Source organism: Cinclus cinclus, chromosome 18 (genome assembly GCF_963662255.1).
Source record: "Cinclus cinclus chromosome 18, bCinCin1.1, whole genome shotgun sequence".
Lineage (NCBI taxonomy): Eukaryota > Metazoa > Chordata > Aves > Passeriformes > Cinclidae > Cinclus > Cinclus cinclus.
Genome location: NC_085063.1, coordinates 1,901,018 through 1,925,831, shown reverse-complemented (window position 1 = coordinate 1,925,831; position 24,814 = coordinate 1,901,018). Strand labels below are relative to the sequence as shown.

At 48.7% G+C, this 24,814-nt stretch overlaps 3 protein-coding genes across 3 annotated transcripts in view; 1 reads left to right on the top strand and 2 right to left on the bottom strand.

Moving 5' to 3' along the window:
* The window catches only part of PHF20 (PHD finger protein 20), a 69,004-nt gene extending 65,285 nt beyond the window's left edge, over positions 1–3,719 (top strand). Inside the window, exons 22-23 of the mRNA XM_062505256.1 lie at positions 1,221–1,404; positions 2,945–3,719. Of these exons, the coding sequence (XP_062361240.1) occupies positions 1,221–1,404; positions 2,945–3,087 (327 nt within the window). The 3' untranslated portion in view covers positions 3,088–3,719. The remainder of the gene's footprint in view (positions 1–1,220; positions 1,405–2,944) is intronic.
* Positions 3,720–10,767: 7,048 nt separating this feature from the next.
* SLA2 (Src like adaptor 2) lies at positions 10,768–13,360 on the bottom strand. The gene is given in 9 exon segments (XM_062505322.1): positions 10,768–10,811; positions 10,814–10,911; positions 11,005–11,129; positions 11,220–11,227; positions 11,303–11,357; positions 11,360–11,489; positions 12,006–12,083; positions 12,339–12,458; positions 13,320–13,360. Coding segments are annotated over 9 exon segments (699 nt in total).
* Positions 13,361–16,474: 3,114 nt separating this feature from the next.
* NDRG3 (NDRG family member 3) overlaps positions 16,475–24,814 on the bottom strand; it is a 59,249-nt gene continuing 50,909 nt past the window's right edge. The window contains exons 9-16 of the mRNA XM_062504818.1: positions 24,689–24,745; positions 23,395–23,498; positions 22,943–23,008; positions 22,434–22,485; positions 21,032–21,079; positions 20,355–20,390; positions 20,213–20,264; positions 16,475–17,944 (exon numbers count right to left, since the gene is read on the bottom strand). Of these exons, the coding sequence (XP_062360802.1) occupies positions 17,766–17,944; positions 20,213–20,264; positions 20,355–20,390; positions 21,032–21,079; positions 22,434–22,485; positions 22,943–23,008; positions 23,395–23,498; positions 24,689–24,745 (594 nt within the window). The 3' untranslated portion in view covers positions 16,475–17,765. The remainder of the gene's footprint in view (positions 17,945–20,212; positions 20,265–20,354; positions 20,391–21,031; positions 21,080–22,433; positions 22,486–22,942; positions 23,009–23,394; positions 23,499–24,688; positions 24,746–24,814) is intronic.

Here is a 24,814-nt window from a genome sequence, read left to right as displayed (position 1 = left end):
CTCGTTGTCAGCTCTGTCAGCCTACCAGAGGCCTTTCTGCTCCCCAGTGCAAAAATTCTGCTTCTGTTAGTTAGTAGCAATTCCTATGAAATGTGGGCTGAGAAATGTTGAAAACCCTCTGGGAAATGAATGAAGCCCCTCTGCTCTGGAGCCAGGCTGGGAGAGCTGTGGGTGCTCACCTGGAGAGGAGAAGGCTCCAGGGAGAGCTCAGAGCCCCTTCCAGGGCCTAAAGGGGCTCCAGGAAAGCTGGAGAGGGACTGGGGACATGGAGGGACAGGACAAGGGGGAATGGCCTTAACATGAAGGAGTCTAGATCTTAGATGGGATATTGGGAGGGAATTGTTCCCTGTGAGGGTGGTGAGGTCCTGGCAGAGGGTGCCCAGGGAAGCTGTGGCTGCCCCATACCAGACAGTGTTCAAGGCTGGGTTGGATGGTGCTAGGAGCAACCTGGGATAGTGGAAGGTGCCCAAGGCAGGTGTTGGAACTAGCTGACCTTTAAAGGCCTCTTCCAACCCAAACTATTATACAATCTTATGATTCTGTGACATACTGAGCTCTTTTTAGTTTAAAGCTTAAGATAGCTCCTATTTCATTCGTATGTAAGTCTGAGTCTGTCAGTCTGCTGAGATTGTTATGTTTCCTAGAAAGGTGAATACTTTAGTTCTTCAATCTAAAAGAGCCTTTTTCTAAAGGCTCATATTTCAGCAGAAGGATGAGAAAAGTAGGGGAGTAGAATGAACACTGCTGACGTTGTAGTCAAGTTTTGTAAGGAGTGGTAATGCATGTTTGGAGATGGTTCAGTGAAAGTTTTAGTAGAATTTAGATTGGATTCCTTAAGGAATCCCTATTCACTCATGAATTGTTTGCTCTTTAGTTGATTATTGCCAGATGTAAAACCGCTTCATCATTCCCTGAGATGCGCAGATTCAGTGCAGGATCTTCCAGATGGAAAGTGGCAGGGAGATAACTACACGTGTATGTTACCTTCAGAAAACCAGATGCTTGTAAAGCACTTATACAAGTAGTTTTTAGCAAAATACCTATAAAGATATGTTTATATTTAGATCATCTTGCCCAAAGCAGTTCAGTATGTGTATATGGTCTGTCTCCCTCCCACTCACTGGCCTCTGTTGAGGTGAGCAGTTGGGCGGGACTCAGGCAGTTTGGCTTCCCAATTCTGTTTCACTGTAGCAAATACTTAATGTGTGTATTTCTGCTAGGTGAGAGAGTCTGTCTCTAAGAAAGTCTCTCCAGAGGAAGCTATTGAAATTAAATTGCTGGAAAAAGACAAAGAAGGAGTTGTGAACTCGCAGCTGCAGTGGCAGCTCAATCTTTTAGCTCACGTGGAATCTCTGCAAGATGAAGTCATACACAGAATGGATTTCATTGAGAAGGAGCTAGATGGTAAGTAGTGTTATTCTAGTTTAAAAAATAACCTTTTTTTAACTGAAGTACCTGTTCAAAACATACTAACCAGAATTTTACTTCTTCAGACCTATAAAGACATGAATGTTTCATTATCACATTTTCTAATAGAAAATAGACATGCTGCTGATATGGGGGTGGATTTTAAAACAAAGAGCAGAATCTCACAGAACAAGTTCTAGTTAGGTCATCTCTAAATAGTTACATCATATCTTGTACTGGAACATTTTTGTCTTTTTGGGTTTAGGTTTTTGTTATTTTCCAAAACTCTTCTGTGTGTCTGCATTTCTTAGTTCTTCAGGGTCTTGGTGGCTATGTTAGCCCATTCTGGGTGGCCTCTTCAGTGCACAAGGCTCTTATCCTTTCCTGTGTCTTCCAAATTCTTCACTTAAATATATTTTAAGATTTTCATAGTAATGGAAAACTTACAGACCCTTTGTGTTGCATTAAATGATTCAGGATAGTTCTTTACATTGTTAAGTCTGACCATTGGTTGTGTAGTGGTTACAACAGCAACTTTACTTGCAGGGGAGTCCAGCTTCTGTCCAAAAGCACTCTTTGTAGTAAGGTACTGAAAAGTTGGACAGCTAAAGGGCTATTTCAGGTAGGGGAGATCAGTCAGGGCTGTATTGCCTGAAGAAGCTCTGGTTCCCAAAAGTTAAGGCTTTTTGCACTTGCTGCTGAGTGGGGGTCTGAGCAGCATGTTGCTGCTTTGAGCAGGAACTTTCTTACTCCAAGGCAGGAAGTGTCAGTAGTGAGTGATGCTGCTGGTTCTGCAGCAGATGCTCCCCATGGGTAAAATTCACCTCTTGGTGTGGTTGGTGGCAGTGGCTGCTCGTGGTAGAGGTATTTGTTCTGTCTTCAAGGTTTCAGTCTCCATCTGCAATACTGTCAACATCCCCTGAACTCCTCTTAGTCCAACCTTACCACCTTGCTTGTGGGTGTGTTGCATTGTCACTTGGCTTATCTTCTGCTCAGTGAGATTTCTTGTGATTTCTTGTTTCCCACTGAGAAGCTTTTAAAAGCAGATCATTTTCCTTGTGCAGCACTCTTGCTGGTTTATGCTTTTGATCTTCATCCCCATTTTGTATCACCCAGTTCAGTCTTAGTCAGTTGTGTTCTGTATTGATGACAGATTTCTTTCATTATGTTAGTCCCATCCTTGGTGGCATAAACTCCCTGTAGCACAGTGTCCTTGCCCTGGAATTGACACAGATCAGGGGAAGTTGAGCATGACATTTCACAGTGTCTTGTCGTGAGTTTTCCTTTCCTGCTTTTTCCTAGGAGCAGCAGCTTCTCCCCCCAGTACCCATGTGAATTACTTGGTTATGTATCAAAAGTTACTTGCCAAGATTGGTGTGAGATACTCAGTTTTATGATTTCTCAAATAACAGTGATAAAAATATCTGCCCACTGCTTTCTCAAGATTCACAAAAGATTTAAAGAATTCTTGTTTTGTGACTTCACATGAGCTCTTTGCTGAAAACTGCAGTAGTGACAGTTTTTGTTTTCTTTGCAGTTCTGGAGAGTTGGCTGGATTACACAGGAGAGCTGCAACCCCCAGAACCACTGGCTCGACTCCCCCAGCTCAAACACTGCATAAAGCAGCTGATAACAGACTTGGGCAAAGTGCAGCAGATCGCGCTGTGCTGCTCCACGTGAGGCTGGAGAACACTGGGCTGTGAGTGCCAGCAAAGCTGGAGTGTCTGATGGGAGGAGCTCTGAATCTGTAAAAGAAACTAGCATGCTGGTTGCATGGGATACAGATTGACTTCAGGGACTTGTGAAAAAGTGTTAATCAAAGAGCAAAAAGGTTATTTCAGGTCTGTTAGATGATTATAATGCTGTGGAAAAGGTCATAATCTTGTCTCCAGAGGTTGCCTGTTGGTTGATAAGTGACACTTACTTCACTCCTTACAAGTTGCTCATCAAAACAGTAGACTTTTTCATCATTAAATTGACTAAAAATTGTGCCACTGAAGAACAGAGTTCTAAGAGCCAAAAAAGTTTGGTTGACAGGGGTTGTAAATAACGTTGCATAGTTTAAGTGACTCATGTCATGTTTTATTTCTTCTGGTTTATGCATACTAGCACTCAGTATTTAATCATTAGGAGATGTTATAACAGTTTCAGACTTAGCAAGTATGAATGTCCAGCTTTTGACTATAAAAGTGTTATGTGGAGGTTTTCAAGTAACAGTGGCCTGACCCCCACTTCTGTTACAGTAAATAATGTAGCAGGAGGTCACAGGTGGATTGCACTTACTTTCAGAATAAATGATTGTTTTCCATATGTATCGTGTCACTGTCACATGACTTGGTACTGAGGAAGCCCATGAACGTGGTGTTTATGTGCATTCTTGAGCTCTTCCATCTGGCCATCCTGTGCCACCTGCAGCAGCTGCTGGTGGGATGCCCTCGTTGCAGTAGGATGGAATGCTGTTGGGAAAGGACTGGAGCCACACTCTTGAGTTCAGACTGCAGCATGGTCTGTCATGGATGTGATGTATTTTCTACCATTTGTTAATAATTGCCATTCCGGTTATATTTGGAAATGTAGATTTTTTTGCAATACTCTGGATGTGTTCACTGTAAAGACTTGCTATGAATGTGTGGTTTTGGGAATCATTTTTTGTGTAAATAAAGCCTCAAGGTTTATGCATGAGGTGCTGTCCTTGCAGACAGTGAGTGGGTTATTATCTTAAATGGTCTGTGTTCACAAAGTCCTTTATACCTTAAGTTTTAATTTTTGGTTTGTATTTACTTTGCCATTGTTAGGTGACAAGGTTACTGATGTTCAGTCATGTTATACAGAACCTTTGGAACATTGTGAGCACTTGAGAGGTTCATAGTCTTTCAGCTGCAGATCACTGCTCCTGCAACTTTAGTTTTCCTTCACAGACGTTGCTGAGTTTAGTTCCCTATGGAACATAGTGAGCTGGTTTTGCAGTGAGAGGGTGTCCTTAAAAAGCTGGATTTGTTATCCTTATTTTGTTGTGCGGTACTACCAAAGGGTAACATTCAAACAGTTTTAATGGAAAGTCCTATACCTGTCCAAATTATTAATTTGGAATATATATGTCTGTAATGTGTTTATTCTGCAAAGAATAATGAAAACTTGAAATATCCAATGTTATTGTAGGAGTTACACTCTCTACGTGGTGAGTATTTCATTTCCTTCAGAAAACAAATTAATTAGGCTGTTCTAAGTAGCAGCTAAGACTTTTATGCCAAGACTCAGTTTAGGGAATAATTTGTCTCACAGGTTTATAGTACTAAATTGGTATACAGTGAATACAGTGCACATAACGTAACACGGTTGGAAGAAAGCTTACATGGTATTTTAAGGATCACTTGGCTCTCTGAAGATGAGACCAGTGCTTATACCTTGGCTCATTCCTGTTGGGTACCTGAGCTTGTGTAGCTCTAGAGGAGGTGGTGGTGACCAGACAGCCAGAACAGCATCAGAGGAGCCTCCCAGGCAGCTGATGATTTTCAGGTGCAATGGACCAGAGAAGGTGTTCCCTGGGTATAGTCTGTAAAGCAGGACACGTCTCGTGGAACAGCTTGGTTGTGCTCCCATTTGAGGGCAGTCAAGCACTCAATCCCTGAGCAGGCTTCTTGCTCCAAAGGGGGATTTCTTCTCAAGCAATGGCTCTTGCGTGCTCGTTGTGTGTTTTCACCTGTCAGTTTATTTTTGCTCAGGGCAGTACTGGACGTCTGGAAGTAAAGGCAATTCCCATGGGTAGATCAAGTTGCAGATCCTGGAGACTTGCATCCCTTCAGTAGTGCTGGGCAAGCCCTTGCAGATAAAGACTGAAAATATTTATTTAAAATAGAGTAGTACTTCTCGTGTTCAGGGAAGATTCTTATTTTTGCTCTGCCTGGATTAATTTCTGTCCCTTTCTTTGCAAGTTTCCTCACTGTTATCTTTAGTCTGGACTGACTGTTCAGACTGACAGGTCACTTTTTTGTTTCTTTAAATCACTGGTAAGTGAATGCAAAGTGGAGCCTTGGTGTACTGAGCAAACATTGCACTGTGGGTACACACGTGGTTGTTGATGCACTATTAGAACCAAGGGTCTGTACATAGAATTTTGTTTTGGAGCAATATTTGCAAAACTTGAAAACTGTATCTTGGTGTTTGGAATAAATAAAAATAGGTTTTTGTTGGTTAAGTCTTAGTAAAGTCTTTGTTTCAATTAATGATAACTCAATAAAATAATTCTGGAATTTTTTCCTGCACATCGCTTTGAAATGCGAATACTGTAGTTTGTCAGGTGTGTGTGTGTATGTATATATATGTGTGTGTGTATATATATATATATATCTTAACTATTGCTAAAGTCTGGAAGTTACTGTTTTCCAGATTTGTGTTATATTAATATCCTTAATAGTGTTGGAAATTGTTTAATGAGCTCATACATTTTGTTCCCATATCCTAATATATATATAATATATTAGTACCTAATATGTGTGATCTGACCCTAATTTTTGTTCTATTTGAACGAGCAGCCTACTAGCCACAGCAGCTCAAGCCAGAGGAAGCACAACATTAGCAATGGAATGGTGTGTATGAAGGAGGGATGCATGCAGTTAAAGAATCTATATAGAGAAAATGCATGGGAAAAGGAGGGAGCTGGGGAGGGCTGGAGAAACAGCCCAGGGTGCCTGAAAGGCACGGGCAGGCATTGATGTTATCCTCAGGTTCCATCTTTTCCCTCTCAGTTTCCCCAGTGGGAGAAAAGCAGATTTATTCCCTTGTCCTAGCAAGTTTTTCTTTCTAATTTCATTCTTAAAAAAAAAAAAAAATCCTGTGAAAATTTTAAGAAGGCTGGGGAGTGCATCACTGCTGGAGCTGTCATGTGAATCCTGGAGAGACTTGAGCCACTGATGGCAGATCCTGGTGTGTCTCACTGGTCAGTGTCATCATGCAGGTCTTTGATCATTTAATTGTTAAAATCAGTTTTTAAAGTTGTGGTCTGAATTTGAAATAATTCAGTGGGATGTGTGCTGTGGCTTGTTATGTTTTGATGTGTCCTGTGATTTATTTATGTGCCTGATGTGAAGTTTTCTGTAGTTGCAGACTCAGAAGGAGGCAGCTCTCAGTCAGCTGTCAGCCTTCACGTAGGTAGAGTCGCCATATTCTCACTGTTACTTGACCAAAGCATCGTCTGTAATTCCAGGATGTGCTGTTGCCCCTTGTCCAGCCTGTGGGTGATGCTCATGCCCATTCTGGTGGCCAGTGCAGCATCTGTGCTGCTGCTGCTCAATCCAGCTGTGGGAGTGCTTGTGCCTGGCCCTTGCTCTGATTTCCAGTGGGGTCCTGGTGCACTGCAGGGCATTGCAGTTGTTCAGCAATGTTTCCCAGCTTTGTGCTAATCCTTCAGGTTGCACAAGGTTGGGAAACACTTGTGAAGGAAAAAAAACTGTACAGCTCTTGACTGGTATTAATATCTGCTGTGAGTAACCCAGAACGAGGTCCTGTTGAAACAAACAGGTTAACAGTTAATATCACTTTTTTATTTTTTCCTTTTGCAACATAGAAGCAGACAAACTGAGAACAAACGAGCAAAACTGGAATTCATACTGTCGTGCTGCCAAGTTTTCCTCCTGGTGGTGCTTGTGTGCCATTGGGGTGTTTGGAAGGAGAGGCTGGAAGGGGCCATGGAGCCTTGCAAATGCTCTTTACCGAATTCTGAGGGGCTGCATGGGCTTGAGAGTGGAAGCTGTATGTACCTTCTGGGCTTCCACAGTGGTGACTTGGTGAGTAAGTCATGGAGCTTGAATACACGCATGACAAAGGACACGAGAGAAGGACTGGCCCCTGAACCGATGGTTTCTGTGCCCTTGGATCCTTTGGGGTGAGGGTTGGGTGGATGCTGCTCTGAGCCTGGGGTCTGTCCTTTGCAGAGGCTCTGAGCTGATGGAGACACTTTGGCTGCTTTGCAGCCCCTCAAAATCCCTTTGATCCCAGCAGATGCTGCTGCAGGGTAAGATCAGTTTGAGGGGGCAGAGCATAGCCTTGCCTGGCTGGGTTGCACATCCAGACATGGCTAAGTGAGAGACTGGACTTTATGGGTGAATAACTCTCAGCATTCCTCAGTTGTGATGGCACCACGGTGCTTTGCTTTGAATGATAGGATGGATATGAGTGAGGTCATAGACAAACCTGGCAGGATGGAGCCTCTTGTCGGGAAGGTCTGATGGGGCATTCCTGGCAGCTGTCATGTCCTTAGGTGTCATAAACCATCAGGGTCTCCCAAAGTGCCCCCAGAGTTCTTCTGAAGTTTTTTACCAGAAGACTGGAAGCTCCCCAAACGAGGGGAGGTAGCTGAGCATTTGTGGCCTGAGGGTACTTTAATTCAGGGGCTTCTTTCCCCCCACCCTGACAGATCACTTCAACCAAAGGACAGCAAAGCTGTAACAGTCAAGACTCCTTGAAGGCCAACTGGGTGGTGAGATTTTCATCTTCTTACCCTCCCTTCCTCCCTCCCTCCCTCCTTTTTTTTCCTTATACATGTTTTTGGGTAATATTTTTGTGGTTTCATGTTGTTGGAAATGAGTCTTCAAAAGACCATTCAGTGAGGATTTGAATTTCACTAGGTGAGGCCTGATGGGCTTCAATCAACAAAAATCATCTGCAGGTTGGGAGTAGTGAGAAGATAAACGGACATTAACAAACCTGCCCTTGTTAGGTTAGAGTCATCTGGTCTGGAGAAAGATTGATAAGAACCAAAGTATGAGGACCAAATTAGCATTGAAGGTGAAACCAATAGGAGATGGGAGTACTGAGAACTGTATAATGTAGAACCAATGAATGAGAATTTATTTGTGTTTTAAATGTATAAATTTAAATGTGAAAAGTCTGGCAAAGAACTAGGTGAGCTGGAATGATTTCTACTGCGCATTCTTTCTGGAATAAAGTAGTGCCTGATTCTCTAACACTTGGAAGATGATATTGGAGAGTTTCTTTGATTCCTGCAGCTTTGGTGACAATTTTGCAGTACTTTCATAGTATAGATAATAATCAAAACAGCCACATACCTGTTTTCCTTTGCAACCATAAATAAATAAATAATAACTAAACCCTATGGAGCTGTATTTATACACATTGAGCATTTCAGTATCTAATCCACCCCAAGGGATGTATTAAGAGGAATCTGGGTGTTTGTAACACAAAGCCCTTGTCACTTCAGAGGAAACGGTGACATGGCTCTTGGGGCTGTCTCTGCTGCTCATGGTGTGGCTGATCTGCCCAAACTGGCCGTGAGTCACAATCACAAACACTGGGGGGCAGCTGGGAAGCTCCTCTCCCTGTGAGGGTCCTGGGTATTCAGATAATCACTGGGGAAGACCTGCTGTGTCTTCACAGCTGCCCGTGCTGGTGGGGCTAGGGTAGCTGGTGGGTCCTCCCCTGCCCCAGCACTTGTGGGTCTTGCTGGGGCTTGTTCTGTCCCTTCAACATCTTCAAGTGTCCCTGTCCTGCACTGCCTGGGAGAGTAACCCCATGGTCAGCACTCTTGCTCTGTTCTGTGGCTGGTGGAGTGCTGCTACTCTCAGGAGCTGTTGGTCCCACTCTGTGCTTCAGCCATCTGATAAAATGTTTGTGCCCATTGGTGTTCAGAGGCTGGAGCATTCAACCATGAGAGGCAGGGAATGGGCCTGGCAGTGCCCTGGGAAGACATTTGCCAGCATGAGTGGCGTGTCCTGAGACAAGGAGCTTTTTGGGACAGGGAAGTTGGAGGGCTCAGAGGCTGCTAGTGATGGGGGAGTTGAGCCATGTTATTATATATTGAACCACATTGAGCCTTTACAACCACCTGCATCCCCTTTTATCTGGGTCCAGATTCCAAATGCCAGAGCAGCAGGCTCTTGACTGCGTCCTTTGTATAAATGCATCCAACAACCTGGGTGCAGGTTGGTGATGGAGGGAGGAACTCAAGAGCCACATTGGTTCACATGCTGTGGGTCAATAGCAAAAATAAAGGATACAAAACAACTGTGAATTACCTTGAGGCCCCAAGCATGACAAAAGCAGGACAAGGCCTGGGACAGTCCCCAGCCTATTCTGTGCTGAGGCCATGTGGGCTGGAGGCTGGGGCTGAGCAGGTCTGTAAAACACTGGGCAGAGAAGAAAATGAGAAAGGGATGGTAAGGTTGCAAGATTGAGCTCATCAGACAAGAAAATGAGGAAGGGTTTGGAGCATGGCCAAGCAGGAGACCTGCAGTTTTTGGGTTAGGGAAAAGTCTTGCTGCACTGGCCTCAGGGTACAGAGAGGGAAGAAAGAGAGGAGACGATGCCAAGCAGCAACATTGCTTCTGCACCACCTCTGGCTGCAGAGGAAGCTCTAGCTTTGCTGGTAAGGGCCTGTTGAAAGGAGAGGCTCAGAAGTGAGGCTGCTCTGAGGCCTTTCTGCTGCTGTTCAGGCCCCTCAGCCCTGTGGTGTTGCTGGGATTGTTGCTGTACATGCCTATTTGCAGTCTACTTACCTATTCCTGGCAGTTGTGCATGTTAAAATACGCTTTTAAACCTATTGGGCTCGTGAATTTGCCCAAAGAGAGTTGGCTGAGGACCAGCACTGGCCCGTGGCTGGCTGCCTGCTCGCTCCAGCTGGGGCCAAGGGTGACTGCAAGAGCAAATCCCCCCAGGTTGTAGCAGTGAAATTGGCCCCATGGGCAAGTCACAATATGTTCACCAAGCCTCAACTGTGAACAAGGTGCCTTTTAATTGAGACACTACAGATGGTTATTGCTGCATGTCCAGCAGGATCCTGTTTTATGGAACTTAGAATCCATGTGTTAAAATGTTTAAAAATCAGCTGCTTTGGGCACAGTTGGGTTGGTTCCTCCCTGGCTGCTGGTCTCAGCAAGCAGAGTGGTGAATTATGGGGGTGAGAGCGCTTTGAGGGTCCATGGCAGCTGCTCGAAGGCCTGCACAGACACCACACCCCTAAAATAGTTGTGCTTGAACTTGGGAGGTTTGATGGGGTTGGGCTGTTCCTCCACCCGGGCCAGGATTTGGTTTATTGAACATTCCATCCCTCTCTCTGCTGCTGTGAGAATACAGATGCCAGGGGCCCCATTGCAGTCTGTGGGGCAGGCAGGGCTCCTTCTCTGTGCAGCCTCTGCCTCCCTTCCCCCTTGGGTGTTGGGTGAGGCTCAGGGTGCTCATGCATCCTGTCCTGAAGTGTCCAGTGTCCAGCCTCCTCCAGCATTGCTGCCTGCCTGGCTCCACTTTGGTCTTCGCTGTCCAAGGGGCCCCAGCACCAACAAGTGGCTGTGGCTGAAAGCAAGGGGATGCGTATCCACCACAGAGCTGTGGCCAGGTGGGGCCCTGTCCTCAGCTGTTCTTCACCACCTTTCCTTCGGGGTCTGGCTCCGGGTGTCAGTCTCTGAGATCAGGTAAGAGCTGATGGCTTCCCTCGGGTCCCAGCTGATGGGCAAGTCCTCCAGTGGGGATGTGGTCTCTGAGAACAGGAGGGAGCTGCTTGAGAGCAAATAGGGCAGGCAGCAGGCAGCCCACGGCTCCTCGAGGGTCAGGTGGAGGAGCCCCAGCCCCTGTCCTAGCTGCCCTCACCTCTCAATCTTGTCCCAGTGGAATGATGGCTTCTTGACCACAATGAGTGCTGCGGGGGCTGGGGCAACCCTTGGCCCTCCCATGGAGCCGGGCTCACAGAGGGGGCAGCAGAGCCCCTCACTGAACTCTGGGCAGGGAGACAACAGCATCAACAGGGTGCACCCCTTGCCCCAGCAACCTGGGCACACCTGGCCAGAGGGGGGACCAGCTGCCACCTTTGCCCCTTCCTCCTTTACAGCACAGGACGTCTCCCCACACACCACGCAGGAAGCGGGGTCTGGTGGGGCATTCCCAGAACAGTGGTGCACCAGGTGGTGCAGGCTGGGGCAGGTGAGCCGGGGTGAGATGTAAAAGGCATCCATTGTCCCACGGGGTCATGACTCATTGAGGCCCAGGCAGTGCAGCTTGGCAGGTGCAGGGCAAAGGGCACTTGGCTGGGCTGTCCCAGGCCCCTGTCCTGCTCAGCCCAGCTGCCTGATGCACTCCTACACATTGCAGGGATTCAACCATCCTACAGAAGCAGCAGGCATCACCTTTCTCCCCATGGGCTTTGTGGCTGCAAGCACCCTTGTGCCAGCCCCATGCCATGAGCGCCTTCAGAGCAATGGAGGTGATAGGGAATGGCTAGGACATCAGGTGGCATTGATGCCAGCAGCCTTCAGCACAGCGGCACCTGGCAGGATCTCTCTCCTCACAGGGTCCCCTTGGTGTGATGGGTCTTTGTTTCTTTTTGCAGGCTGAACCTTGTCACTTCTCTGCAAAACCCAGAGCTGCAGGAATGTGGTGGTGGTCTACTGTTTTGAGGCCCCATGGCAGGGGCTGAGCACGGAGCAGGGAGCAGCAATAGCAGGAAGCAGCCCTTCGGGCAGGGCCATTGCCACTAGATGTGAGCAAGGGAAGATTGCTCCCTTTCACTCCTTGGCGCCTCACTGGGGAGAACTGGGGCAGTAACGGAGATGGGTCTGAGGGCTTTCACCTTGCCTGGTCTGGCTCTCCCATACCAGAAGGATCCACTGTGGTTGCCTGGACAGAGCAGCAGCTCCTCCACCTTCTGTTGGCTGACGCCCTCATACAGCCACCTGTGCAGACACCAGGCACTGGCAGAGCCTCTCCTGGCTGCCAGGGACACCCAGAATCCTGGGGTCCATCCTGCCCCAACTGGGGTACGTCCTGGGGACACTCCAGCATGCCATGCCATCTCCCCTAGCCCCAGCACTTCTCAGGGCAGGACACCCTGGAGCAGCGTGCAGAATCTGGTCTCAGGGCTGTCAGATTCTGTGGTGGAGCCATGTTCCCCAGGGCCCTCCTTTGGACAGATTCTTCTCAGCATTTACCTGTGCCTGATCTTGGCCACAGAGCTGCTGGGGATGTGACATTCATTGCCAGAAACCTTGGATGCCACCATCCACCACTCCCCATCCCTCTGGGGAAGAGGAATGAGCCATCCTGAGGGGCTGAGAACGCAGGATGGGGAGAAGAAACACACCACACAGAGTGTGTGTGAGAGCTCCCCAGGACAGGGTGTCCGAAGCCTCGTGGTGAACCCCCAGCCAGGCTGACTCCCTGAGGGCTGCCATCCCACCCCAGCCCCCTGTCCCCCAGAATGCGGGGCACCCATCCCAGCATTCCAATCCTGCTGGTCCCCATGGAGATTGAGCAGCTGCAGAATGCCTCTTTCAGTTCCTTGACCATGGAGAGCTGCCACCAGAGCTGTGTGTGACCTAGAACTGTCCCAGGCAGAGCCCCTTTCCTCCCCTGCCCTAACCCCTTCCTGCCTCCAGGATAAGTGATTTAATTACCTGTCCCTCAGCGCTGTCACCATTGTTTGGGTGCTCCCACACCCAGACAGACATTGGCCAGGCCTGCCCTCCCTGAATGGAAGGGTATCAGGGCCCCCAGGGTGCCAATCCCTGCTCTTGCCAGACCCTCTTGGTTTGCCCTTGGCCCTACCCATTCTAGGGCTGGATGTTCACGTTCAGGTCCTGCTGCTGTGAAGAGCTGCGAGGTGCTGGGGCTGTGGCTGCAGGTGCTGCTGCTTCCAGTGATGTGCACACACTAGAGAGGGTTTCTCCTTTTTACTCAGTCATAGGTCACCCAGCTGACCTCCTCAGGGCCCTGGGTATGGGCACCAGGCCCAGCAAAATCCCTGAGGGCACTCAAGGCACGGTAGGCATTGCGTGGAATTTATGGGTGGACAAGTGGGATGGATGGGTAGTACTTGTGAGTGGGAGCAGGGATGATAGGCCTCATAGGTTGAGGCTGGACAGACACTATCCCCAGGATGGTCTCAGTGAAGGGGGAGTGTCCCAGGGTACCTCTTCAGCTGTAGCAGCACCACGGCCCTCAGCAGGTGCATGGTGCTCGATGTGATGGGCAGGGGTAGGGAAGTGTGATGCTCACAGACCTGCCCAACACAGTGCTGCACCCAACACTGCCCCATACCAGCCCAACCCCACACCCAGCACTGCTCCATGCCAGCTCTTCCCCAGAGGAGCACTGCCCAGCCTGTCCATGCCGGGCCTGGGTTGGGTTATGAGTGAGAGCAGCCCCAGCTCTGTCCCATCTCCATCCTCAGCTCTATCCAGGCTCAGCAGCTGCTGCTGGTATGGGATCATTCATTGCTGAGCTGTGCGTGCGTACCATTCACCTTTCAAAGCAAACGCTTCTTGTCTTAGGCAGCACCATCCACCCTCCCCCTACCCCCCAGCCCCCTGCCTGAGGCCAGAACCCTCTGATGCACATGCACCCCCTCCCCTGCAATCCAGCCCTGACAAAGGTCCTTGGTATTTGCTCTTGGAAGCTTCTGAACTCATGGCTCCAGTGAGCAGTGCTGTGTCCCCCCACGATTTCCTGCTGTGCCCCCATGGTGGGTGTGAGCAGACACTTGCAGCCTCCTGCTGCAGCCCTGCTGCAGCTGCACATCCTGTACTGTCTGTGCTGAAATGTGAAAGGTTGTGCTCACTCGTAACAACCTTGGTATGGTTCAAAAGGGGTTTTGGGCCTTATGATGCTGTGGGGGTTCAGGACCCTCTTGAGCCTGCAGTGAGCAGGCCCCCACTCAGCTCAGCAGTGCTGTTTTGCAAGTGGTTGATAATATTTGTGAGAAGATTAATTTGCTCTTGGAAGTGCTGGTGCAGCCCCACTGTGATTCTTGGGCATGTGGGGTGCAAAAACATAGTGCATGGACAACAAAAGCAGGTTTCTCAGGCCACAGGAGGGGCTCAGGAGCCCTCTCTTCCTGCCAGCCTAGGCACACCTGGGGCAGCAGAAAGGCACCATCTTGTGCACCGGGATCTGGTGGGGAGCACTAAGGCACAGCCACCTGGTGTTTCAGGAGTTTAGATAATTGTTGTTTGGAGGAGCAGGAGCCCCTGATGCCCTGTGTCCTCCTCTGTGTTGTGAGTGACACAGATTTTTCTGTGGCACCACCCTGAACAACTCCAGGTTGGACATCCTTCCCCACTGCTCATTCCACAACCCATTCTTCAGACTTAAAAATAAGGAAAAATCCCAACATCAATCCTAAGAATTCCAATTCCCAGTCTTTGGCTGCTGCTCTTCACAGCATCCTTTGACACTAAGAAGTTTGACTCCATTCTTTTCACCAAAGAACATGTCCAGGTGTGAGGGGGCAGGGGCTGGCTGTGGCTTGGTTCCAGGGCTGGGGGCAGCAGAGCACTTTGTCCATGGATTCCTGGTACTGCAAACCCTCCCCTTCACCCCCACTTTCCCCCAGCACTTGAGGCCCTGCAGCCCCCATGCAGAAACCTCAGCCCGTGGCTGTGAGTTGTATTTTTCCATCAGTGACCCAGAGCTGAGCTAAGCCAGACTCACCCTGTGCTGATGAACGAGCCACCAATAGAGAAATCTAGGGTCTTGGGCTCGACATGCCACTGAATGAACTTGTCCCAAGGTTTTGAGCAATTGGGAACTCATTCCTAAGGGTGAGTATAGGAAAATGCTGGCTCCATTTCCCTGCTGGGCATCTGAGCAGGGAGAGGTCAAGGAAATTCTACCAATTCACAAGGTCTTACTCCAACCTCTGGGCTACCCCTCAAGGGATGGGAATGAACATTTGAGCCCTGCAGATCCCACCTCACACTCCAGCAGCCAGTAAGGATCAGGATCCAAGCCCAGGGAAAGTTGGCCCAAACTCAAGCTCCGTGCCTGGATTTGGTTGGTGTAGTTCATGGCACCCCAACACTTTGTCCCTCTACTAAAGTAATTTTTCACCTTGTATTTGCCTTCGATTTTTTTGCCTTTTTAACAGGAAAATGCTTACATCAAAACAAGTCTACTTTTCCCATTTATCTTAAGGACCATGAAACATTTCCAGCCATCACTACAGATCTTGCCTCACTTATGCCTGTGAGCCACCACACATGCACTCTCTGCTTAATCACTCCCCTTTCTAATTGCTGAAGTCTCATCTCCATACTAACCTGGGTTTTTGGTCCAGAAGCAATATCTGGAGCTTGGACCTCTCCTTCTCCACACCATCATGAACAGCACTTGAGCCAGTCCCTGTTGTGGAATCATCTCCTCTGACTCATTTCACTGTCATTTAAATACTGTTTCCTTTCTTCAGGGCTATATTTCTGGAGGCAGGACCATTCTTAGCTGCAGTCAGCTGGCATTAGATCCCAGTGCTGCACCTACACTTGCTCCTCTCCTGGTGCTTTGCATCCAGCAGTGCTGAACTTATCATGTCCAGGGACCAGGTTTCTTTGGTGATCTCCCGACTTCTGGTTTTGCTCATTTAATCCATTTGTACCACCACTACTTGTTCACTGGTAAAACTGGCCAGTTTTTCTCAATCTCAGCTTTCATCCAGTTTGCAATTAATGAGAACACCGTCTCATTTCTGCAATGACCTCCCCCAAGGTCTCAGACAGTCCATGCCCCAGGGGGCTCTCCATAGGTTACAGTGACAGGGACACCTGGCAGTGGAAGGAGAAGCTGGGTCTGGAAAGCAGCAGGTGAAGAACCAGGTGTGTCCCATGCTAGGCTGCTGCAGATGCCAACCTACATCCCCTTGCTGCCCAAACTGCTCTTGGTCCTCTGGTTCCGCGACAGTGGTTGCCTCTGTGTCATCTCTGTGCAACACACCAGTGCAGAGCACCGCTCCAGGGACAGCAGCAACCTCTGAGCACTGGCTGCTGGAAGGTGTTTTTTGCCTGTGCTGCTGCAAACCTGTTGTTGTTTCCATTCTGGAAGTTTCTAGTTGCATTCAGGGAGAGGCCAGCTCTCCAATGCCCTTGGACAGCCTTCTGCCAGGGGCCATAGGGCTGCTGACCACATTGTCCTGGAGCAGAGGTGCTCAGTCCTCTCCCTGCCCCAGGGACAAGTTTACTGCGTGCAGCAGGAGACGGGGGGTAGGTCCTGCCAAGAGAAACACCAAGAGCACACAGCGTAACAATGAAACTCAGTTATAGCTTTATTCAATAACCGGTACAAAGTCCCCCTCAGGCAGAGCCTCCCCGTCCCATTCCCTACCTGAAATGTAGCATGACCCTAGGAGGAGTTGGCTCCCATTGGGTCAGGGCTGTTCAGCAGTCAGGAAAGGATGTTTTGCTTATTAATTGAGACTTGCAGCAGCCTGACCACTCATCCCTTTTCTCCCATGAACACCAGAACCTGGCCAGACAGCAAGCATCTGCTGTCAGCCCTTGGTGACCCAGCCAGGTGTAAAAAGGTAGCACAGTTGTGAATTCCACAAGGGCAGTAACTACTACCTGCACAGAGGTGTTCCCTGCTCAGCCTTCCGACCCAACTCACAGGAGTGTGTGACTGCTGCTGAACACACTGGTGTTCCCTGCCCCACGTTAACTGCACCCTGTGCAGATCCTGCCTGGGGCAGCAGCAGTGGGACACAGAGATGGCACTGCAGGAGATTCTGGAATCTCCACCTGGCAAGAGGCACTGCTTCTCATTTCACGACCTGCTGAACGTTAAGGATTCACCTGTGTCAGGGTAGAACAGCGACCATGTGTCACTGCATCCCGCCCTTCTGCTGGGTCAGCAGAGGGTTGCAGAAGTGGTCTAGAGCCAGGGCTGCTGGAGTTTAATCCCTTGTACTGGGTTAATAGTGCACCTTGTTAGTGTAGTTTACTGGTTAATTGCTGTGCGCTTTCAGGAGGCTGAGGTAAGAAATCACTCTGCTCCTTCTTAACACACATGCATAGCTAAGACCTAGACAGTAATCCTGACCATGTCTTTCTCAGGCTGTGTGGCATGTGAAACAGCCCCGGGGACACACAGATCTTCCAGTGGGTTCTGCATCCCAGCTCCACACTGCATTGCCTGCTCCAGTGCCTGGAGTGCCACATCCTTGTGGTCTTACTTTCCCACATCCCACCAATGACATACCAACTGCACCACAAGGGTCCTTTAGCAGAAGCACAACTAGAAAGCAATTCTAAACCTCACAAAGCCACAGAAATTATATTTAAATGAAGAGGGGAGACAACAGCTGTCATCTGGACTGATACACAGCACAGACAGGAGATGGCATCAGCATGTACAGTAATGGGACTTACTAAGACCGTGGAATGTCAATGAGTTTTAAAGAGACTCTGATGCCAAGGGGATACAGAAAAGATCAAAGTAATGTCAGGTACAGACTACCAAGGAGGTGGCTGCTCGGATGGGCATGCACAGGTTAGAGAGAACAGTTAATGCCATGTCGGATGAAATGCTAAATTCCGAGTGGGTTCAGTGGGGTGAGTGGAGCTGTCTGAATCCAGAAGAGGGGCTCCTGTCTAACAGGATACTTCCATGGTTTGAGGGGCAGCCTGGAGGTCAATTCCTTCTGGGGTTCCAGCACTCCCTTCCCCATGGGTGCTGGCATGAGACCGGCTGCGGCTGCTCTCGCCGGAGCCCACGCTGGAGGAGGAGTGGCTACGGGAACGCATCAACCGGGTCATGCTGGCTGCTGGCACTGCAAGAGAGAACAGATGTGGGACTCAGACAAGGAGACACTTCCTGGAGCCAGGACCAGAAAGAGCTGTACCCTTTGGAAGAAAACTCACTCTTCACTGCCAAAATTAAGTCTCTGCATGTCTAAAGCAAGATGTTTAAAGCCCAATTTCAAAAGGTCCAAGGTGAGCAAATGCCAACAGTGTAACTGATCATCTGCAAGTGCAGCCACAGCCAGTGTCTGTGCAAACCAATGCAGCTGTGGCATGGATGACCTTTTGAAAGTTAGTCTCATCACTCTAGAAAACCACAGAGCTGAAGTCATGCAACAATGAACAAAATACAAATGAAAGGTGGAAACCCATAGCACACACAGTACAATGATCAGCCCACCCGCAGCAGGACATGCTGAGACAGAGCAAAGCACCCGGAGAACAATTCCACTCAGCACACAGACCGGGGCCCAGGTGGATGCATGGGTGGAGGTACCTGACTCAGTGCTTAGGTGGCTGAGCTGCACATAAGGGACTGGAAACAACATGAGACAAGGAAAGGGATGAATACAGGAAAGAACCAATTAGTTGCAGTGTGTGACTAGTGGCTGCACTACTCCTGGGACCCCCAGCTACCTTTCCTTCCATTCCCAGCTAGTACACTACACTGAAAGCTCCCGTGATTTGTAAGAACAGCTGCTAATGAGCATCTCAGGGAGATGCCAAGCTCACCTAAAAATCCACCAGGGCCAGATCTCTTCAATGCCTTTAGCTGAAAATCACACTGTACCTAGTGACATTAACTCCCCACTGCACACCCCACACCTGCTTAACAGAGATATGGGACAGAAATTTGTGTCTTCGGGATGATAGTATCAGACATCTGCTACAAGTCTCCTTCAAGGCCATCACCCTCCACCTGCAGTGTCAGCAGAAGTACATCCAGCTGCTTCAGCCCATGGACAGCAGGCACAAGAACAGCTGCTGGAGAACAGGTTTCTGTATTTCTAGCAGTGCCCAGCTATGTTTTGCTTCTACCTTATTCTGCCTAAGAGAACTGACCACGCTCCATAGTGTCCCAGTCTTGCCCATGAAAGCTGGGAAAACTATTCTGGTTTTCCAGAAAACCAGCTACTGATTCTGGAAGGAGAAAATTGGCCTGTCCTCCAGTGCTGCATGTCCTATTGACAAGAGAGCTGACCCCAAAGTGCTGCTGAAGCCCTTGCTCTGACAACAGCACTTGCTAACTTTACTAACACCAGGAACACGAGAGACATGAACATTGAAACACTTTTAGTGAGGGTGAGGGAGCCTCCTCACACAGTATCTCCCTCTGCAGGATCAGGCTCCTTTGGCCAGAACATGACAATCCTACATGTTTGTTTTACCTGCAGAACCCTGAGGAAAAACACAGGTTCTGCTATGCCCTGACCATGAGCTGGCAAAGCTGTGAGGAGACCACTGCAAGTGTCCCAGCTCTCATTGGCCATGCTGAGTGGTCAGCCAGTCACACAAACCAACCCCTTCCCTAACTCCAGCTTTTGAAGGCTCATCATCCACAAAAGGGAACTCCTGGCCCCAGCAGGCAAGGAAGAGCTGCTATAGTGCACTGAGAAGCCCTTCTCCTGATGTTCCTGAGCAATAAACCCTTCTTGGAGATAAAGAAGTAAAGAAGCCCTTCTCCTCCAATTCTTCAGGAACACCAAGGGCATGGAGCTGACCAGCTGTTAGTCTGACACACTCAGGTGACAATGTCTTCTGCCTCCAGTCATGGGGAGGAAGCCATTAGGGCAGAACGTGCACTGGTGCAAAGCACAGCTCTCTGGACTCCCAGGTGCCTCAGAAGTCACCCAGGAACCTGTTCTGCCATTAGAGGGATTTGTTCTGGGGTATTGCTTAACCCTGGTGAGTCTGAGAGAAACAGGAACATCTGAGGAGAAACAGAGGAGCTCTCATACCTGGGCTAGTCATGGGGCTGCACTCCTTCCCCTTTGAAGAAGGTATGCATAGATTAGTTGTTGTTTGGAACACATTCTTCTGAACTGGCACAAAGACAGACTTAAAAGGTTTTACCAGCACCAGCAACCAGAAAGGAGTCACCAACACATGTCAGGGAACAACACTAGTTTGCTAAAGCTTGTCAGCACACTCGTTGATTTTCCAGCATGGATCCCCTGGCAACCACACTAGCTCAGGGGTAGAAACACAAATGCCAGTGGGCTCAGATGGACCAGAAATCTTGAGTTCCCTTCACGACAACTTGCTACAAACCACAAAAAGTTGTGTTTGCCACTTACTGTAGCCCATTCCCTGCACAAAGTACTTGAAGGCTTCAGTCAGCTTGCCAGGCTGTGGAAACAGAGAGGGTGGCTTTAGTGCAAGCAGAACAAAGAACTCTGTACCACCCAAATGCCATGGGAAAGTCAAGGTGTGTCTCACCTGAACCACCTGGGGCAAGCCCCCGCAGTCAGCCATCTGCAGCAGGAAACACAAGACAGGTTGAGCTGTGCTTCACACCCAAGAGGACAACCCCAAACCAAACCAGCAATACCCACCCACCAGGGCTGAGAGCACCATGCTGCAGTTTCCACCACCTCCCCTCTACATCCAGAGCAAGGCCAAGGTGATACACCTTCAGGGACCTGCTGCTGAGGGAACCTTACACCTCGGAGGCCACTGTCACCAAGTTATCTCAGGCCACACTCCAGAAGCCCAGCACCTTCCCAGCCACCTATCCCCCGGCCACTCTGCCCAAACCTGTCACTTTGCACTTCCATTTTGCACAGCTGCTGTCTGGCACACTGCAGGGCCACAGGTGAGGGTGGGAAGGACCAGTACAAAGCTAGGAAAAAGGATGTTGTTGCTGCAGAGAGCAGGGTGGAGAAAGAGCATTTCTGATAACTCTCAGGGGTCTTCTTTACAGTTTAAAGTGGCCATGAAGCAGGGATTTGGGGACTCCCTGACAAACTCTTCCCTTTCAGCTCTGGCTCCATGGAGAAGAGAGCACAACCCTGAATGACTACTTCTCAAAGCCAAATGTATGGAAAGCAAAAACCTAAGTGGAGCTGAGCAAAACCAGTGTCTTTATGCTGGAATGAACCTAGAGTGGTACTCGCCTTCAGAAGGGTAGTTTTTGTTGGGTCAAGACGTGAATTGCATTCAACCTAGAAAAAAAGAGCGAGGGACATGGTGTCACATAGAAAACTTGAAGCCTCAGATGTAAAATGTGGAGCAGCTGCACCAGAAGCAGTGGCTGTCTTCAGCAATGGGAGCTTCTCTGGAGCCAGGAAGGACTGAGCAAGAAAGCAGAGATCATGTAGGAAGTGAACAATGAAGAAAAGATCCAGGAAGGAATGGCAGGTGTTCCATCTAAGGAACCTTGTGATGACAGGTCATGACTTCAACTGAAATCATCCCCTAGTTTTGGGATGCGCTATAAAACCCTGGAGAACCTTCTGTGCTCTGACAGCAAGACTGGGAGGGAAGGAGTCCGATGTGCAATGCAGCATGAGGGAGGTCACTCAGTCCCCTGGCCAGACAAGGAGGCCATGACCACCTCTTCTGTGTAAGACTGCTGCAAAAAGGGAATAATCAGGGGCTCTATAGGAAAATCAACCTCAGCAGGGGAGGTTATCCTGGGCTGGGAACCTGATAACCTGGCAGGTTATCCTGGCTGGGAAGCCAGACAGGGGAACTAAGATGCAGAAGACCCTATCCCATACTATGCTGTGGCAAGTAAGCAATGGGAATCTTCAAGGATAGTGTCCTAGTAAAGTTAAAACTTGCAGACTTAATTTCAGACCTCTAGATCAAACAGACCAAGGCAACAGGCCATGACCAGCAAATGCTCTCCTTGCATGGCTCCTAGGTTCAAGTTATTGCTTCAGGAGACCCCTATACTCTTTCACAGTTTTAGACAGATACTTTTGTTCACAACCCCGTGGTCTCCCCACAATCCCTGGCTGAAAGGGAGGAGCAGCATCCACCACAACCACACTACCCTGTGCTGTGCCCCATTTATGACTGTGCCAGGAGGGATGTGGGTTATGGGTGTCTGCAGAGGACAACAGCTCCTAAGTGCTGCTGATGACACAGTGCTCTGAAAGAGCTCTACATGACTCCCCACCACAAGAACTGGAGTCACACTCAGTTATTTTTAATCCCCAGGTAGCTTCAGTGTAACAGCAGAACAACAGCAATTTGAGACTTGAACCAAAGTGCAGGCAGCAGCCTGGCAAAGTTCAGGGAAGGACGCATGATCCTGAACAGGGTCCTCTGCATCACCTGTTGAGCAGGGTGCTCATTCAGATTCTGCCATCCTCATCTTGGAGTTGCCCTGAGGGCCATGCAGGGCCCCTGAGCCTTGGGTCTGTCATGTGTAGCTGGAAAATTGAAAAAGAGCTTGGGACAAAGAAGCACTGTCTGTAACTAATTCTGAGCAAGGTGAAAGCACTGTAGGACTGCTAAGTGACTTGTGGGGCTAACGTCACAAGAGGAAAAGAGTTCATGGATACATACCACTGCTTCCACAGCAGGTGAGTTGTCACCAACAACGAGCAAGGCAGGGCACCTGGTCAAAAGCCAAAACAGGTGTTACTCCAAGTGCATCAAAGGGGTTTCTGAGAAGGTTGAGCTCAGTGAACACCCTCATGAAAGGTTAACAAAAAAAGGCTCAGCAAAATCCCTGTCAGCCAACACCTTGGAATTTTGTTGTACCAAAACATTCTCTAGGGCTTGCAGATGCACCCAGACTGTCCCCTCCTCCCCTCCATGCACACCAACTGCCACTGCTGCTGCACACATGTGCCTCTGACCCTGCCTTCTGGAGAATCTCAATGTGTTCTTAATGAGGACTTCCAGACACCTCTGCCCCGTTGCAGCTGACAGTCCTGTACCACAATCTGGGACTGTCTTGGACAGTCTTCCCAGTGCTTGGGCTTGGTACAGTTCTTGCTCAGAAGCAACATCTTTTCTGCTGAAGAGACTGCACAGTCAGCAACTGAGATAGGCTGATTCAGACAACTTACTTGAGTGTTTTTGCAATCGTTTCATTGACACCAACAACTGGTCTCTCAATTTCCAGGTCTTTACGACTGAAAAACAAAATAGAACAATTCTCCATTAAATCTGCAGAGGAAACCGGTTATCATGAGAGCACACAAAATCCAACCATGAGTGCTGGCTCCAGCACCCAGGCAATTCTGTGCACCATGCCCTGAGCAGGAGCCCCAGCAATTGTCCCCAGAAAACAGGATCCATCTTCTCATGGCAATGCTGTGTGCCCAGAGATGAGCAATTGAGGGTCTGGGGCAGACAAAAAGGCTAGGCTTTGCTCAGGGTAACAGTTGAAGACTAGGCTTAGGAAAAAGGTTCCCCTGATACAATATAGGTATACCCAATACGATAATACGTATGGCAACAAATCTACTGAGCAGGGAAGCTATGGGAGCTGTCTGTCAAGCAAAAAGGTATCCTATACCTGTTGTATGAAGTGAGGAACAGCTGAAGGTTATCCTGGTTAATGTCCTGCGCAATATGAAGCCTGTATGTTTGGATCAAATCTAGATTTGCCTGCAGTTCCTCCTGTACAAAAGCAGAAGAATTGAAAAACAGGAAACATACTTTTCACAAGAAGCAATGCTCATAAAAATGCCAAGCATTGAAGTGCATCCATCCACATCATTCCTTGTGAACAGTGACACAGAGGGCAGTGACTCCAGACTGCATGAAGATCCCAGAGACATGAGGTGTTTATGTGATGTGCTATATATGCCATGCTTTGGTAATGTGACTATGCTTTTACAACTGGCAGTGCACAAGCTGCTGCAAGAGTACAGGCATCCTGAGATGGGATAAGTAATCTCCCTAGCCTCAGTAATGCTTACACAGCTACAAATCACTCTCCATTTGGCAGGTCTTATACCTACGCTTCATATTTAAGAAGAAAAGTATATAATAATACTAATAAAGGTAATAAAGTAAAAAAATATGTAAGCTGTAAGACTTTGACCAAAGGAAAGTTCATACCCAGCACCCAGTTCTAAGAAGAATCTACATTCTGAGAGAGCCAGACAGAGCAGGGAATGCAAGGAAGCACTACATACAATGAAGGGATTTGGTAGTGGAAAGAGAACAGGATGTGCACAGGAGGAAGCAGCGCTGAGAAGGAAGCATTCCTTTCAGTGCTGATGTGTTGTTGCAAGAAGACTCCAGGTCAGGGACTGATCTGCTGTGTGGCACATACAGTGTGCATGAGGCACTACCCCTGTCATTGCCCAGTAAGCTTGCTGGTTGAGAGACAGCTAATCCCAAAGAGAAGGCATTGCTGCATCCAAAGTTTTCAGGAGGGGCTGGTTTGCCTCTGCTGAAACTGAAGGCTAAGATGAAGAGCAAAATGCTCCAGTTCAACATCTGGACAGACACAAGATCCCACTGCCAGCTCCCAGCTGACCTGTGCTCTACCCACAGTCCAAAGACTTCCATGCTGGCTACAGAGAACTAACTGGCTGCCACTTGTTTCTGCAGCCAGTGTCCTGGGCACCACAAAGGAATGCTACCACCAGTACATGGCCTGGAGACAGTTAGGGCAAGAGTGAGGATGTGTGTGCCCCCCAGCATGCCAACTCAGATGTAAGCCTGACACACAGAGAAAATGGTACTGCCTGTGGCAACCCTTATCTGATGGACCAGAACTATTTGGGAGCAGACACATACATAAGTTATAGCTCCATGTACAGTTGCACAGGCAACATTAGCATCTGCTGGGTACTTACATGGCCAAAATGATGTGCCAAGACAATATCCACTATGTTGGTTGTCCAGCCTGAGAACTGAAGAGTGATTGTGAATCAGGGGAAGAGTAACAGGGAAATGCAGTTTCATCACACACTGTAAAACAG